General features: G+C 31.1%; 1 protein-coding gene across 2 annotated transcripts; it reads right to left on the reverse strand.

The window, feature by feature from the left end:
* Window positions 1-6,752: 6,752 nt before the first annotated feature.
* LOC114380830 lies at window positions 6,753-13,036 on the reverse strand. Of its 2 annotated transcripts, none has more exons than XM_028339897.1 (5): window positions 12,933-13,036; window positions 10,742-10,832; window positions 9,753-9,855; window positions 7,987-8,625; window positions 6,753-7,292 (listed from the first exon to the last, which is right to left on the reverse strand). In XM_028339897.1, exons 2-5 carry the CDS (start codon window positions 10,793-10,795, stop codon window positions 7,006-7,008), a joined length of 1,083 nt encoding a protein of 360 aa, XP_028195698.1. In that variant the 5' UTR covers window positions 10,796-10,832; window positions 12,933-13,036; the 3' UTR covers window positions 6,753-7,005. The 2 variants fall into 2 exon arrangements, with proteins under 2 accessions (XP_028195698.1, XP_028195700.1); XM_028339899.1 differs by having other exon boundaries at window positions 10,742-10,828; window positions 12,933-13,010.
* Between the last annotated feature and the right edge of the window lie 5,634 nt (window positions 13,037-18,670).

An 18,670-nucleotide genomic window follows, 5' to 3' on the forward strand; every position in this document is an offset into this window, starting at 1 on the left:
ATCTAGAGGTTCTTGAAACTCTAAGCTTCTTCCCTCAACACATGTAAAAAGAATAAAACCATATATATTAGTGGTGTTTGATATCTTGAAGTAAGGTAAGGTCTAAAAACTCATTTCCTGGAAATATTCCCATGAGGGAACATGGTTCCTCACCAACTTAATAAGTGGTGCTATAAGTATAGAAAAATATGGGACAAACCTTTTGTAAAAGTTTGTTAAGTCATGGGAGCCCCAAATTTTCCTTATACTTGGTGGAGTGGACCACTTAGGAATGACCTTTATTCGCTTAGGGTTCGTGGGAACCCCTTGACCATCATTTAAAAAATTATGGAAAGTAATGGAATAAAACATACTTTTTTCTTTATTTTCATGTTGATTATTCCTACAAAAAAATTACGACAAACCTAAGGTGTCCCATATGAGCACCTAGGTTTGTATTGAAACCAAAAATAAGAACAAACCTACCTAACAAGTCCCTATCTACACAAATCTTGAAGATGTTGGGCGCATGAATGATTTTACAAAAGAGGGTAACACCACTCAACCATTCATCATATCACCTATTTTATGAATTTGATACCTAACAATACCTATTTTAGGCACCAACAAAGGACAAGGATTTAAGCTCTTACGAACCAAACCCTCATCCAAAAACTCCTTTACTTGAGGAATAATATCAAGACTAAGAGGTGTGGCAGTGCTAACAAGTATCTTTTTACAAAGGAGAAGATGTGAAGGTTGTCTAAGAGGGGAAGTTTCTTTAATATTTGTCTTTATTGCAAAATGACTTTCCTTCTTAGCTAACCTCTTGGAGGAGACACTTACCTCCTTATACTCCTCCTTAAGCATTAGAGCATCTCCAACACCGGTTTCGTGGTGAGTTTCTTGACATGAAGAAACGGGTTCTTGAAGAAATTGTGCATTGGAGATAATTTACATGAAATGAAATGTTCCTTCAAAATAAAATGAGTTCCTTATATAAGAAACATGTTCTTAACATTAAAAAACTGTTATCCAACATCAACCACCTTCAACAATCCACCCATGTACAAAAAAGAGGAAAAATAACCGCAAGAAGAAGAAAAATGAACAGATATGAAAAAATACAAAGGGGAAAGGAATATTGAACAAATATGGAAAAATCACATGTCATTGTCACCGACGGTGGTGGCTCATTGACCGGCAGTGGTTTTGCGAGCGAGTGATGATGGTGGCTCGAGGGGCGGTCGTGGTCACGCAAGAGAGCAACATTGGTGGCTCAACGGGTGGCAATGAAGGGTGGTTACGAAATGAAGAAGAAAAATGAGGAAGAAGAAGAAGAAGGAAAAGGAGGAAGAAAAGAAGTCAATGAGAAAAATGCAGGAGGGTGATTTTTTTGTCTTTGAAAGAAAAAATGAAGTTGGAACAATGGGAATGAGAAGGTAGATTCTGGAGTTGGATGGGGAAGTGGGAAAGTCAAGTGTGGGGAAGGGGGAAGGTTCTGGTGGGAAAAAAAGAAGAGGGGTGGGGAAGTGGGAAAGACAACATGAGGAAGGGGAAAGGTTCTAGAGTGAAAAATTGAAGTGGAGTAATTGAAAAAAAAATTGGAAAATAGTGACAATAAAAAGTGCAGAATTAGAGTAAAATAAAAAATTAAATTAATTATTTTATTGCAATAATAATTAAGTTATAATAAAAAAATTAAATGTGTGAATTTTTTTATGATTATTGTGGTTTCTTGTGATTTCCTGCGTTGGAGTAAAAATTTGTATGAGTTTCTTATGAATGACATGGTACCGTGGGGACCACAAAAAGTGTTATGGGGACCACAAAAAGATGATTATGAAATCCATGTAAGAAACCTGCGCTGGAGATGTTCTTAAAGGTTGTCCTTCTTCTTGGGGGTAGATTTCTTCACTAGATTCTTCGCCTTTTGCTTCTTCACTTTCACTAGAGGAAGGTGAAGTAGTAGCCTCATATTGGCTATTATAAATGTCTTGGCCCCTCATAATCATGGTTTTCTTAGTGGGACATTGAGAAGTAATGTGTCCTCTTCTAAAACATTTAAAGCACTTTATAGAGCTAGTATTCTCTTGCATACTAGCCTTAAGTGGTTGCTTTTCTATTGTCTTCCCCTTATCATCTTTGGGCTTAGAAGGTGTCACCCCTAAGATGCCTTGACCTTGGTCTTTCTTTGGATAAGAGTGAGATCCATAAGATTTTGAAGTAGACTTCTTGTTAAGTTGTTGCTCTATCCTTATTTCTCAATCTAAGTAAGTCTCTAAATTGTCCTTCCCATGGAAGTATGGGAGGTTAATGTTAGCCTCTTGAGGCTTTCTTTCCTTTTCTCTCCTATGGGAGTGAGGTCTAAGATGTGACCTTTGCCTTCCTTCATAATAGTCACGAAGTTCTTCACTTAGGCTCTTGCAAGAGTTATGACTACTATAGGAGGCATGCTTTTCTTTTCTTAACTCTTTTAGTATTTTCCTTCTTTCTTCTTCTCTTATTTGTTCCCTCTCATCTTGATTTATTTTTACCCTCTCTTTTCCTTTTTTCTTTTCTTTCTAGTTTTTATTTCCATAACTTGAGGGAACTCAACTCATCAAAGATTCTAGATAGAGGGTCCTTATGACTAGTATCCTCGCCATTAACACTAGATGAATGATGACTCATGTTGGTTCTTAAGTTGTGGTTTTTTTCTTGTTGGAGGTTTGCAAAAAGGTAAAAGCTAGGGTCCAAGAGAACTCAAGATAAGCATGATAAGCAAGAAGAAAGTATTATGCAATAACAAGATAAACTAGGTGTGACTAGTAAAGAAAATAAGCTATGAAAATAAGCAAGAAATTAAAGTGAAAGAAATGCAATTAGGCGGATCCTAAGAGTGTTTGGATGATCTCATTTAAGGTTCCCAACAAAACACTCACTATCCTAAGGAAAAATTGCCTAAAATTATTACACACAAATGGAATTAGGGTGACCTATTGAAGGCTCCCAACTTACTTCCAATGAAAAACCTTTTGTTACAAAATTTGAAAGCAATGAAGGTAAGTAAATTGTCAATTACAAAATTATAAAAAGGTCCTCAATTTTGGTGGTTGTTCTCTCTTTGGTGATTCAATCAATTTGGAGTGCTTCTTAGTCCAATAGATCTTAAGGTGGTTGACCCCTTGCTTCTTGACTCAAATTCTTCAAGGGATGACATCAATCCTCCTTTCTAATTTCTTATATGGCAATTCATAAACAAGGAAACAAAGAGACAAACAATAAACAAAGACCAAAAAATGAAATGAAAGCTAAACCAATAGATTTTTAACAAGACAAATTTTCATGGATTATTCAACAATTAAAGCAATGAAAATCACTCAAAAGCAAGCTAGGACTCAAAGATAAACCTAGAATGGCTCTAGAGTGGAGTAAAAAAAAACTAAAAAAATAAGACTCAAGAAACCTCTAGTTTTAGCACTTGTTTTTACACTAATTTTCAATTGAAATTTCAGAACTAAGATTGGTATAAAATAGGCACCAATTATAGAACAAATTTTGAGCCAAAATAACAAGCATAATTCCCTTTCATTTTTTTTTCTAGACATTGATTTTCCTGCCAACTTGTGTGATTTTTCTTATTTTTTCCTTTTATCCAAATCACTTGGTTATATTTTTCTAATTTTGGTCCAGATGTCTAGAAACTTTAGTAAACATTTCAGCTCAAAATTCACAGTGACCGATTCCCAGTAATTTTTACAATTTCGTATGTTCAAGCTGCCAACACCAACGATTTCAACCTAGAAATCAATAGTAGTGTTTATGTTGCTTAAGGCTTGGATAATTAAAATTTTTGTTTGCTTATGCTCAAATTTCTTGAATAACACAATTCAAGAAAGCTTAAAACTTATTTTGATTCACAAATCCAGCCACAACTCAACACCACAACTCAATTTCTTCATAAACATCATATAGGAAACTTAGAAAACAAAACAAAGTTTAACAACAAGACTACTTCTAGGAATTGATTTAGAATATGTTATGAACTAAATAACATGCATGAATTAGACTCAAAATTCAAAAGATAGGCTTAGAATGACAAGAATACATGAAAAATTGTATCTAGAATTCAATCAACAAAATCAAAATTCAACACAAACTTAGAACATAATGTGACAATTATTATGACTAAAGATGACTCTAAGACAACATGGATTAAGTGATTTACACTTGAATTTTTGTGTTTTTTTTCATCAATATTTTGGAATAAAATTTAGATCTAAAGGTTCAGCACAAGAAGATTATGACTAAAAAAATGATTGAACCTAAAATCAAGACAAAAACATGATTCTAGAGTATATCTATAAAATTTGAACCACAAAAATGCAAGAACAAGTGTAGATCTAAGATTTAATCGATTTATTTTTTTGAATCTACTCTAAACAACACCAAACCACAAGACAATGAAGGATATACATGGAGAAGAAGATGAAGAACAAGGAATTAAAGTGAATTGACTGAACAAAAAGATAGAGGAAGCAAAAGAATATCACCTAGATGAAGATGCTCTTGATACCACATGATGTAGCTCCACATGGAGCTTGTAGGCATTAGATCTTCTTCATCAATGTAGTCTTTTGCTTCTTGAAGATCAATTGAAGTGGAATGGACATGGAAGAAAGATGATTAGAGACATCACTTCAAGGAGAAGACGAGTCAAGAAGAAGCTCACCACCATAGGAAGCCAGGGATAAGAGCTTAAAAGTAGGAGAAGATGAATGGAGGGAGAGGGAGAGAAGGAGCACGAAATTTTGTGTCTCAAATGAGGTTTAAACTTTGAAGTGTAATTTTCAAATGATCAAAGTTCAAAAAATGCACACATATGACATCTATTTATAGTCTAAATGTCACACAAAATTCTATTCAAATTTCACTTGAATTTGAAATTGAATTTGTGGAGCCAAATTTTGGAGCAAAAATTTCACTAATCATGATTAGTGAATTTTAGCTATGATTCAACCCACTAATCTAAGATCAAGTCCAAGATTCTCCACTAAGTGTGCTTAGGTGTTATGAGACATGTAAAGCATGAAGGACATGCACAAAGTATGACTATATAATGTGACAATAGGGTGTAACAAGCAAATGTTCACCTCCCCCTCTAAAATTTAACTGGATTAAGCTTCTCCTAATTCAATTAAATTTATTTCTCAATACACATCAAATATTCACTTAATGCATGTGAAATTACAAAGTTACCCCTAATACAAAACTAGTCTAGATGCCCTAAAATACAAGGGTTGAAAAATCCTACATTTTTAAGGTACTCTACCTAAATTATGGAACCCTAAATACAAGGCTAAAAAATAATAAAACCTTAATGTAATATGTACAAAGATAAGTGGACTCATACTTAGCCCATGGGTTCGAAATCTACACTAAGGCTCATGAGAGTCCTAGGACCTTCTCTTGCATCTTTGGCACAATCTTCTTGGAGTCTTCTATCCAATGCTCTTAAGGGGTAGGATTGCATCAAATTAGGGAGGGCAATGTCTCGGAACCTCTACAATGTGTTACAATTATTTGTTGTGAATTAAAGAAACTCATTTGTTCTTCATTATACTAACAACAACAGTTGAATCCCTAATGTAGTTAGGCATTATAGTTTTAAATGTTTCCTGTCCAACAGTATCCCTGTCACAACATATGAGGAATAAAATATGATTTTATTTTATTTTTAACATAATATATATTTTTAGTTTTTGGATAGTTGATTTCATGTACTTTTAGTTTGACACTTTGAACCGTGCCTAATTATAAAACTCAATTTCTAAACTATTTTCTTCACTTCTGTGGCAATGGTTGAGTATTTTAATTGTAAATAAACTTAGAGTAGTGACTTTTGGGATTTGAAGGGGTACTTTGGAAGTAACTGTGTGACAAATTTATAAATCAGTAAAGCTTAATTGATGGGATACACAAGTTGTCATTAATTTACATATAGTTATCAGAAAATAATATTTGTTATGTGTTAGATTTGACTTTAGATTTTGTTGTAAACTTTGGTCATGATTCCTATGGTCAAGGAAGTAATCCAATTTTATTTCTTTAACTAGATTTTCGTATTTGACACAGTAAGAAAACGATGTCATCCCTTTTAAGAGAAAATACACGGTAAGATAATGGTGAAAAAGGAAAAGTATCATATTAAATTAAATAAGCATATTAAAGCTCAAATTAGTAATAGGACAAGTTAAAATAATTTTAAACGAAGTTTTAAGATTTTATATTTTGTTTTAATTTTCAAACACATTTAGATTGTAGGTATATTTGTTACAATTGTCATGTACACTTATCATGAAGTTTTAAATCTACTTTTCAAACTGCCATGTTGAGTTATCATCTTTTAATTGGCCTATTTGTAGAAATGGTAAACTTTAAACATTATTAAATTTATAAAATTAATTATTATTTTTAATATATTTATAAAATGAGAAAAATACTATAAAGTGATAATATAAAATAATTTTATATTTTCATTTAACAAATAACTTGAACAATAAATAATGAGAAAAGACTATCAAGTGATAGTGTAAAATATGATTAAATCAAAAATCAATCATAAGATTTTTTTGAAAGACATATACTAATGACATTTCATTAAAAATTAACTCATCAATACAAGGAGGAATTGTTGACAAAGACATTCCAACAAAGATTAATCACTTTCGTGAAAACTACTTCCTACCAAAATCATGTTTAGGAAAAAAAACAAAGAAAAATCCACCCACTAAAACCTGAATACATACCGTTATTGATATTACAAAACAATATAAAATGATTAATTCTATTTTTTTTTTCTTAGAACAAAAATTTAAATAAATTCAGACTTTCCCAATTTATTTGGACCAAAAACAGAACAATACTTTCCTAAGCTATAATTTTATAAAAATAAATAAATAATATCTTTCATCAATTAGTTGGTTCACTACATTCACCACTGTCTCCTACAAAGGTGTCAAAATTAAAGGGAAGGGTATTTCCCTAATTTAAGGGGTGAAAACCTGAATATTCAGGCCATGATTCAATCATCTCCCGATTAATTCTTTGTATCATACCCATGTCTTCACTTTGATCAGAAAGCATGCTCGAAGGGCCACTAATCCAATTGTCTTTGTCATAAGCAGACACATCAACCGCACCACCCTGCATACTTGTTTGGAGAGACGATCCACAATTGTTAAACACATCATATGAACTTGAATAAATGGGTTGTTCCATATTTGTTGGCATCAAACTTGCTTGGATTTGCTCTTCAGTGTAGTAAGGTACTGTAAAATAAAGGGACATTTGATGCCAAATTAAAAAAAAAACCACTTAGAACCAAATGTTGATTAGCAAGATTAGAAAACAGAGCAAGTAATATACTCCTTTCTTTTGTTTATTATTAATGAAGAAAAATGCTAGCACTCTACTTAAAATACCTACACTTTTTCTATATTTAATTATGAATGTTGCTAACTCAATGCTCTTGGGGTATTAGTTAAGGAAATAAAAGAAAAAATATTTATTATGAAAATCATCAAAGAGTGTAAAAAAAATTCATGAACAATGTAATTTTATGCATCCCAATAAAAGATTTTTTCACTTTAATTCCTTAACTAATGTCATAAGGACACTAGTTAACATTTGCCTTTTAAAAGTATTGACCAGAATTCATTGGTCCTCACAATAATTACGTATGAGAGTCATTATATACAAATTGAAACATATGACATTTTGATTGTCTCAATAAATTTCATCCTATAACACTACTAAATGCTTTAAAGTTTATGACAAAATAGTCTATGTCCCGACATGTTATATTATTATTCAATCATTAATTGATTTGACATATATGATAAGTTTCTTAATTTTTAGAATAATTATCTCATGTTCATATCTACTATGATATTTTGAATAATTAATAAGATAACACTATCAATCACGAGATGGTAACAATTTTCATGCAGGTAATAGACTTACATGGAGGAAGATGTGCCATGTTGGAGTTAGGTTGTGACAAAACCACAGAGTTGTGTGATCCATCAAAGGTAGGGAATGGTGCAATTTCAGTCAAGTCCACATTAGAGTTAGGTTGTGGTAAAACTGCAAGGTTATGTGACCCATCAAAGTTAGGTAATGAGGCAATTTCAGTCAAGTCCACATTAGAGTTAGGCTGTGATAAAACTGCAAGGTTATCTGACCCATCAAAGCTAAAGTTGGGTTGTGATAAATCTACAGGGTTATGTAACTCATCAAAGGTAGGGAGGGATGCAAATGGAGTTAAGCCCGCAATAGAATTGGGTTGTGATAAAAATGAAGGGTTGTGTGACCCATCAAAAATAGAGTTAGGTTGTGATAAAACTTCAGGGCTATGTAACCCATCAAAGGTAGGGAATGATGATGGGATTGTAGTTAAGCCAACATTACAGTTGGCTTGGGATGAAACTGCAGGGTTGTGTGAACCATCAAAGGTAGGGAGTGGTGCACTTGAAGTTAAGCCCGTTATTTCCCCTTGTTCTTCCGAAAATATGCTGAGTAGCATCATTTTCTGCTTCCATGCCATTTTTGCATAATAACATTTAAAGAACTCTTGATTTTCTTCCTCAAGCTTTTGCCAAACTGAAAAAGCAAGGAAAAAAGAAAATTTTTAGAAATATAGAGCACCTATGTTAATAAAATTAATGGCAAAAGTAAATTATATGCGATTACACATTCATTGTATTTGTTACTGTTATTCTTTTAATTAGGATAATCTGTGGTAAATGTATATATGACAGTTTAGCTCAATATAACATAAATTAAATGGGTATATTGAACAAACAAACAGTTAGCATATTGAACGAAAACAAGACCCCTTCAAACTATCAGGTCCTATGACATTTTTACACAAGTGCTGCCTAGCTCAATATACACCAAAGGGGTCATGTAAAATCTAATGAACAACCAATTTAGCCAAATGACAATGCCCCTATGAACCCTTTTGAAGGTGAAAACAGTTTGGTTACGCTACACTTCATGCCATAAAGCATAAACCCACAAACTCCATTATTATGTCCGAGCAATGTGCCAAAGCCTCTGAGATATTTAGAAAATCCAAGACAAAAACTGAATGTCTTCACCTTTTAAGAGATTAAAGATAAAATATTGCTATGGATGAAAAAGAAAATACAACTAAACGGAGGATATATGATTTCCAATATATGAGATAGAATGTTGCCTTTGAAAATGTCAAAATATGAGAGATGTGTACATAATCCCATCCCACTAAATAGGGAAAGGCAAAGAGACCCCCTAGAAAATGATGCTAACAACTTCAACCATTTATAAGAAGAAAAAAAATAACTTAACTAAATTCTTATTTCTCAGTTTTTGGCCAAATTAAGCTTTTCTTGTGTATAATATAAGGGTAGGAGAGTACACAAACTAAACTAGTTACTTTCCCCTAATGTACCACAATTGTACAGTTATTCAAATTTGAACAATGAAAATGACAGCTATACTAGACCTTATAATTCAAACCTTAAATGGATTTCGGGAAGTGGTGTTCTGTTCAGTAAAGTAAGTTTGACAATCAAAAGTAAAACATATGAAAGGAAAAACCATTACAAAAGTAAAACAATTAAAAAAAATTGTGTTGTATACTATAGAACAAACCAAAGTCTAGCAAAATGAGGGCGGAGTAAAATAAAATTGGGAAAGAAAAAATAAAAAGCATGTCAGTGCCATTGAGCAGAAGTTTTCATTACCTAGTTTGATGAAATTAGGCTCTATTTCTACTTGACTTATTAACTCAACAGCTTCTTCCTTATTCATATTTTGTGTCAGACAGTGCTCAATAAGAGCCTGCACCTGTAATGAAGCAAGCAAACAAAACAACTCAGCATTTGATGATTTCAATTTAATTTGACATACTAAGAAATTAAAGTATAAAGTAATCCTTAGGCAAACTTAACAAGTACTCTTGATAATTACGTAAGTAGAGAGTAAGTAAGTAATTCTTAATTATTGCATAAAAAATGATACCTCATTCAATATAATTCCAAAATTACTTAAAACGCAAATATAAGCCAGAGTAATGTTTCCAAAATCCTAAATGAAATCAATTGACTCAAAATGACTGACACAAGAAAGCATGTAAAGATAACTATTCTCTTAATTTCCCCAATCAACAACAAATTGTATTCATAAGCAACAAGGAAGAAATATAAACCAATAATAACTATAATTCATCACATATTGGCATACAAGTGGGATCTATCAAACGTTTATAATCACAAAACAAGTTTGATTTAGTCAACAAATTAGTGATGCAAACTTCATGTCATTCTTAAAATCTAGAATTAAATATGTTTGAGATCCTTAATATATACTTAATTTTTGTTTCGAATCTCTGATAAATTTTTGCATTTTTTTGAGTTTCTGCTATATTAAAAGTTTTGTGTTTACCAAAAAAAGTATTAAATATTTTTTTTCGAGTTCTTGCCGCCAATTAGTCAATGATGTGACACCATCTTAACGGCTCTTCTAATATATATTAGTCGTTGGGATGATGTCACGACATCACTTAACTGACGACAGAGATCCAAAACAAATCTTTTAATATATCAGAAACTCGGAACAACGAAAAAATTTATCATATACTCAAAACAAAAAATCAAATATATATCATACAACTAAATTATTTAAACCAACAATCTAGTAAGAGAGAGGGAGGGTAAGAGAGCTTATAGCTTACCCGCTTAACATCTTTACGTGTAACATGTTTCCGATTCACAGATCCACGAGACATACTGCAAGTTCCCAAAATATATAATGCTAACCACTACCTAGCACATAATAATACACGGAAAGTTATTAGTGCTAATAATCTATAATAGGTTGAAAATATAAAGTTTTTTTCGATACATAAAAATTAAACTCTATATTTGATAATCTATTTGTTTCATAGAAAAGAAAAGAAAAACATTGAGACATTTGAGTCTCACAGTATTAACATTAATATTAAAGTGAAAACGTATGCAAAAGGAACTAATAAAGAACCTAGTTTTAACCATGATAGTGAGACATGCACATTCTGCTGTAGAGTTTTCAGTTTAGATATGACTAAGTGGCTAGAATAATAGTGAGACATGCACATTCTGCTGTTTCAGATTGAGAAAGAGTATGGAGCACAGAGTAAATTAGTTGGACCCGCTGACCAAATTTATGTGAACTGGGCTGCAAAAATGGCTGTGGAAACGGGAACTGGGGTCCCTTTGTTGATGTGCAAGGAAGATGATGCACTAGATCCTGTTGTGAGCATTCTCATTCTTCCTTACTCTTGAAAGTTATGTACTGTAATATTAAATGTTGTTTTTGTTTATTTAGGAAAAAAAGAAAACAATTTTTTTTTAGAAAAAAGAAGAAAATTTATGTTTTTTTTTTTTAGTTTTTTAGGTCGACAAGAGATTTTTCTTTGCTCCTACATATCCACAGGTGCAATGAAGAAATTAGACTTAAAATTAGACTTACGTAAATCTTTGTAGAAAAAGATCTTGTGAGTTGAGTTGATTTTATTTTATTATATTATATTTTTTAACATTTTGATTTTATGGTAAATTTTGTAAAATCAAGCTAGTCAAAGACTCAATCTGACATTCACAAAATTTACTCACACTAGTGAAGCACCGCCATGCAAGTCGGAAACCCAGCACGGAGTGCACAAAACATGAAAAAAGAGAATTAAATGATCATTTATTTGAGAAAATTTTACCTTTTTAGAAAAGAGTTTAGTTTTGTGGTAAACTTTGTGAAATTAAACAAGTCGGAGATCCAACATGACATTCACAAAATTTACTCACACGTTATTGAAACATCATCAAGTAAGTTAGAGACTCACCATGAAATGCACAAACGTAAGCGTGTACTAAAGAATACTAATGCGAATTTACAAAAATAAATAAATAATTGACACGGTACTACCAAATCAAATAAATAGAATTGGAATAGAAAGTGATAGAATAGAAATATGGAGTACACTTAGTAATTAAAGATGCCAAATTGAAACATGGGGAAGTAAAATAAATCAATAACACAATATTTACAACACATTATTATAAAAAAAACAATCAAATTGAAAAATAAAATAAATAATAGAGACAAACAGAAAGAATAAAATAAACTAGAACCACCTACGAATTCACCTAAGAATAAAATAAACTAAAGAATACCTATTTATTTATTTGTTTTTTTAAGGATTGACTTTGACTTAGTTAACATTGACAGCAACCTGACATGGTGGGCCTCATCAGTGGCCTTGGTGGCAGGGGTACAAACATGAAGAAAGGGAGTGGAGAGTGGAGCTAGTAGTATTGATCTTATTTAGGCTTCACAAAAACGGGTTAGGAAGGTGTATGTATGAAAAAGGTGGGTGTAAATAGCTATTTTTATTTGCATTCTAGCCTCACCAGCAGAACCTCCACCAAGGGTGGCGCGCCTCCCCGGCACGGCCGGGGGGACGGCGGCAGTGCCACGGAGGCACGGCGGTGGCGGCGCGAGGCTTCTCCCTCAACCTCATCTTTCTTAAACTGAGACACACACATGACTCCAAGTTAACGCTGAGAACTGAATAGAATAGTCATTAGGAATTGTTTCCTCAACAAATTGCTCTTCAACCCTGTTTCTAAAGTATCCGCATGATTCTCAAAGATATATTGTTAGAAATCATGGAAAGTCAGGAGTTGCGAGATTTCATAATTTGGAAGCCTGTTTTAAAAATTAAAACAGAATTGAAAAAAAAAAAAAAAAAAATAGGTTGGATCTGAAAGAACAGATAATGGATTCTATAAATTCAAGCCCACCGATGAATCAGAACCTGAACCTAAACGGTAATTAAAAAAAGAAGAAGAGTAAATTGATATGAACGAGAATTGAGAAGAGGAGGATACCTCGCTCAACGTAAGCCGTGGGGCAGAGACGGAGATTGCTGCGGTTGAATTAAAAGGAGAATTGGGAATAAGGACTTCAATTTGTTCTTATATTATGAAGTAATAAATACGCACATTCAATTCAACCTTGTTAACGTACTAGAGTCCGAGTCAATTCTAGTCCCTACGCGATTTTCCACACGTGTCTTGTTTTCACTGGATAATGAAAAACCACCGTGGCACGGTTCATTCGAGTTTGGGACGGGCCCGTGGGCCGAAAAAGTGCCTTCCCCCGGCCCGTATTCTCGCTTTAGTACCACTATATTTTTTTTCTTTCTTTCTTATAAACACCCATATATTATAATACTTTTATATATTAAATATTAAATACTATTGTCGTAATTATAATAAGAAATAATAAAAATATTATAAATAATACTACATTATTTTGAAATAACAACCTCCTCTATTATTATTAGTTAAAAATGGAAATGGATACAAAATCTGCTTTAAAAGTGGTGAATTAAGTATTTAATTTTTTCTTCTTCTCAAATTTTGCATTTTCTACTGGAATGATTTGGTTCGAATCAATTTTTTTTCTTGTGTCAAAATAAGAAAATGCTCAATAATGCTATTTATATTGAAGCAAATGGGAACTACTTCTAAATGTTAAAATATAGACTATTTTCTTTATGTTCAATCCTTTTATTAAAGTTTTAAAATTTGATCAAAAGGATGTAATTTAATTGACAATACATGTTCCCTTTATGGAGGAGGACTTGGGTTTAATGCCCATAGTACATCTTTGGGAAGGGACAAGGAGAATCAAGCTTATTAAGTTTCAAATCAATAATTTGTCTCACAGTTGATCCAAAGAACTAAAGTTTGTGTGGATATTTAAGATCCCATCAGGGAATCAAAGACCTTAATTACAGTGAAAAAAACTATAAAATTTTAACTTGTTAACAATGTATTTGACTCAAAAAAATTTAGTATTATAACAATACTTCAATGAATAGAAATTTTGGGAAGAGAATTAATAGGCTCAATTGGGATTGCGTAACAATGTGTAAGGAGAATGGAGGTATAGATTTTTCCCAACTTTATGGTTTCAACCTAGTCATGCTAGGGAAGAAAAGTTGGAAGTTTACTACTAACAACAATGCTATAATTTCTCGTGTTTTCAAAGTTAAAATTTTTCCAAATGATTATTTTTTGGGGACTCGTTTGTGTCATAACCTTGAAAGACCTGAAACACACTATAGGGAGGATTGAATAGTGTGATGAATAAAAATTTAGTTTTTCATTAACTTTTAAAGGTTTTTCTCAAACCGATATCAATGGAGGATGGATTTTGTCTAAGGGGTTCGAAATCACATTGTGCTTAGAAAACCACCTGGATACAGTTGTGTAGGAGTAGCTTATATATATATATATATATATATATATATATATATATATATATATATATATATATATATATATATATATATATATATATATATATATATATATATATATATATATATATAACTAGTTATATAGAATGAGTAAAGAAAACACAAAGGTTTTATACTATTTTACCTCAACTCTTGGACTACATCTAGTTCTCCTTCAAACCTTGAAAGGTTCCACTAATCAATTTTTTAATTACAACCAATTATTTTTTATGTCACTTCTGGTTGCAACAAGTACTCTCTAGGCCAATCCTGATACTACACTTAATCTCCTCCTGAGATTAAGACCCAAGTATTCTTTGTCGCTAAGTCACTCCTGACTTAAAATCTAGAATTAAATATGTTTGAAATCCTTAATATATACTTGATTTTTGTTTTGATTCTCTGATATATAAATTTCTGTATTATTTTGAGTTTTTGATACATTAAAAGTTTTGTGCTTATCAAATAAAATATTAAATATTTTGTTTTGAGTTCTTGTGATCAAGTTAAACGATGATGTGACACAATCTTAACGACTCTTCTAATATATATTAATTGTTGGGATAATTTCACGTCATCACTTAATTGACGATAAAAACCTGAAAAAAACTTTTAATATATCAAGAACTCAAAATAACAAAAAAATTTATCAATTACTCAAAACAAAAAATCAAATATATATCATACAACTAAAGTTATTTAAACCAACAATCTAATAAGAGAGAGGGAGGGTGAGAGAGCTTCTAGCTTACCCGCTTAACATCTTTACATGTAACATGTCTCCGATTCACAGATCCACATCCACGAGGCATACTGCAAGTTCCCAAAATATATAATGCTAACCACTACCTAGCACATAATATTACACGGAAAATGATTAGTGCTAATAATCTATAAGGAGTTGAAAATGTAAAGTTTTTTTTTACACAGTACATAAAAATTAAACTCTAAATTTGATAATCTATTTGTTTCATAGAAAAGAAAAGAATTGAGACATTTGAGTCCCAGTAAGAATATTAACATTAATATTAACATTAATATTAACATTAATATCAAAGTGAAAATGTATGCAAAAGGAACTAATAAAGAACCTAGTTTTAACCATGATAGTGATGAATTGTGAAGAAGATAACAATTAATTTATGAATTATAACAAAGATCCTAAATAGATTGAAGATAATTAATATGGAAGCAAAGATATAAGAATAAGATATTTGCGGCAGATAACAAATTGATCATTACCATGAAAAATAGAACCAAACTACGTTAATATTTTAATAGACAATAAAGGGTTCACAATATCTCTCACAACTTGAGGTAACAAGCAGCAACAATTTTGGAAAAAGGTAAATTGCAACTTAAGCATAATTAATGGTTTTCTATTTTATTTTTATTTTTTGGACAACAAACAGAACTAAATATAAATATATATTTAATATACCTGGGTTCAGATACCCTGGTACAAATGGAAATCACAAAAAAAAAAATCAAACGACCCCAGTAAACAAGTAATTCAACATTTGAAAACATAAAACGTTATAAATAAAGAATAACCCAAGACTGCAGGACGATGAAATAATCACTACCGAGTGCATTTACAATGGACAGACAGATTGTTTATTTTAATTATGTGGTTTTATAACATGTAAATTTATATACTCTACATAAAAATGTATTCAAATATTAAGGTTACTAAAATTAGTGTTTAACTTAATTTTACAATATCTATAATATTAAAAAAAGTTAAACAACAGTTGTTTAAAGTTAAAAAGTCATATAAACATCCTATTGGATATGCTCTAACTCTCTAAGACACTTTTTTAAAAAATTAAACAACTTATATAAGTATTCCATTGGAGATGTTTTAACTCTACCATATTCTTTTTAAAAAGAAAAACAAAGTTGTAACAGAGAATAATGATATATGAATAATTCATAATTTTATATAATGCATCGATATTTTTCATTTTTTTTATCTCTTTTTTTTATCACATCATAAATATTATTATATTTCTATTTTTTCTTTTTTTTTAGCTCTATATATTGGATAGCATATTGATGTCCATTAAATATTTTTCTAATAACATTTCCCTGCTGGTCTTCAAACACTGCTGCCACCAGAATGCAACGTGTTACTGCACCGAGACAAACCACCACAAAGCTCTCACAGTGATATAATGCAGAAGCAACCCAAAAAATAAATATTTTCAAAAGCAATTAGATTGGCTAAAGACAAGTAAAACAACAATGTCCAGCCACTAACCCGTCATGATTTCCAAAAGACACAATGCAGTTTTTAGATTGCCATTGGGCAAAAGAGCCAACATTATACTACTTCAGGTTTTTCAGCCAAAGATATAATTCCATAGGCTCCACATTGCCACACCCCAAAGCATCATTGAGACGGTTTTAAATTGTGTTTGTGATCGCATTAGGGTGAGTCAGAAAACTTTATATTACAATAAATTGTGACTTACTACTGCAAAAAAAGAAAATTGTATGTTAGTTTTACGACACTTTGAAAGGCGGTTTTGAACCGTCTTTGTAGACAATGTCGTGAAAAGTCAATTTTTTATGATGATACTTAGAAAATCATCTTAAAAAAGATATTATTTTAAGATGGTTTTTCGAAAAATAATCATCTTAAAATGATCATATTCTAAGACGAGTTTCACAAAAAATCATCTTATAATGTATTTTAAAAAATAAATAAATAATGAGAATTCTAAGATGGTTTTTTCAAAAATAGTCTTAAAATATTTACAATCTAAAATGGTTTTTTAAAGAATCGTTTAAAATTTTTTAAATAAAATAAATTTATGATTCTAAGGAGGTTTTATCAAAAATCGTCTTAAAATATAGACATTTTAGATCGATTTTTCATAGAACCGTTTTAGAATGTCTCTTTTTTAAAATAAAATAAAATTAAAAATCTAGCCAGCATATTTGGTTTCCTTTTCTTCTTCCTTTATTTATATATCTTTCCATATTATAAATTGAACAATAGTTAAGATATATATAGCCTAATAACCATAATTCTAATCTATTCAACAACCTATACATACGAGAGTAATAACCATATTATAAATTAAACTATAATTAATTCATTATAAGATATTATAATTAAGATATAGATAGCCTAATAATCCAAACACAACAATGAAGATAGCAAAGATTAAAAGATTAAAACAAGAATGGCATAAAATATACGATGGCATATTTTTCTTTACAATTAAAAGATTAAAACAAGAATCAAGAACTCATCAAACGATAAAGAATGGCATAAAATATACGATGGCACACGCTACAAACTGAAGAACTTGATGGGTTAATCGCACGAACCTAGAAATTTAGGCATTGATGATGAGAGTGATTGCAGCTTATTACCAAAATAGAAAATTAAAAAAAAAATGGCACGGTGGAAGATCAAAGAGGAAAGCACTTGACCTAAGACTCGAGAAGGGAATGACACAAATGGAGAATGAGAAATAAAATATGACGGGAACGAAATATCCTCTTCATGATAAACTTTTTTTTTCATAAAGTGTGGATATCTATTATCTCTAGTTTTGAATTTCAAATAACACATAAAATCCCAAATCTTAATAACAACCCTTATTTTTTGTTGGTTATGGATTGATCCTCATGAACTTGCTCCCAGTTTTATGGGCTATCATCATTTGCATAAATATCTTAGTCATGTCTAATTTTGTTGGTGATTGTTACCCATGTGAAATGGTACAGTAATTTAGTCTCAACTTGTTATTATTTTTTATCCATCATAATATCACTTGTGGTTATCTTGTGTGCCACATAATTTATTAGTAGCAGTTCGTCTCATATTTGAAAATTATGTTCTCTATATTTATATCAATTAGTTATACTATTATTGATTCCTAACTTCATAATTTATTGTTGTTTTATGTAGAAATGTGTCAAGTTACGTTTATGAACTATTGGAGATTTAATTTGATGCTCCTACTTTGATGCTTTGATTCTACATATTATGTTTACTCCTGAAAATTAAGGAGTCTTTTTATACTACAAGGGCTTTGTGGAATTTCTATGAGTTGTTGTTGTTATAGCTATTGGACATCTTTATCATTCTAGAAAGAACTTGGAACATGGGTGCATGTTATCTTTACAAGAACAAATTGATCACACATCAAAGAGAGAAATATTGATATTTCTATAATATTGATTGAGGACTCTATCTAGTTCATACATATTATGTTATATTTATTTGGTTCAAAGTATGTTCCCAACATTGCCATATCTATTGCATGGGAAAAACCACATTCATGGTTTCAATTGCACCGA

Source organism: Glycine soja, chromosome 13 (genome assembly GCF_004193775.1).
Source record: "Glycine soja cultivar W05 chromosome 13, ASM419377v2, whole genome shotgun sequence".
Lineage (NCBI taxonomy): Eukaryota > Viridiplantae > Streptophyta > Magnoliopsida > Fabales > Fabaceae > Glycine > Glycine soja.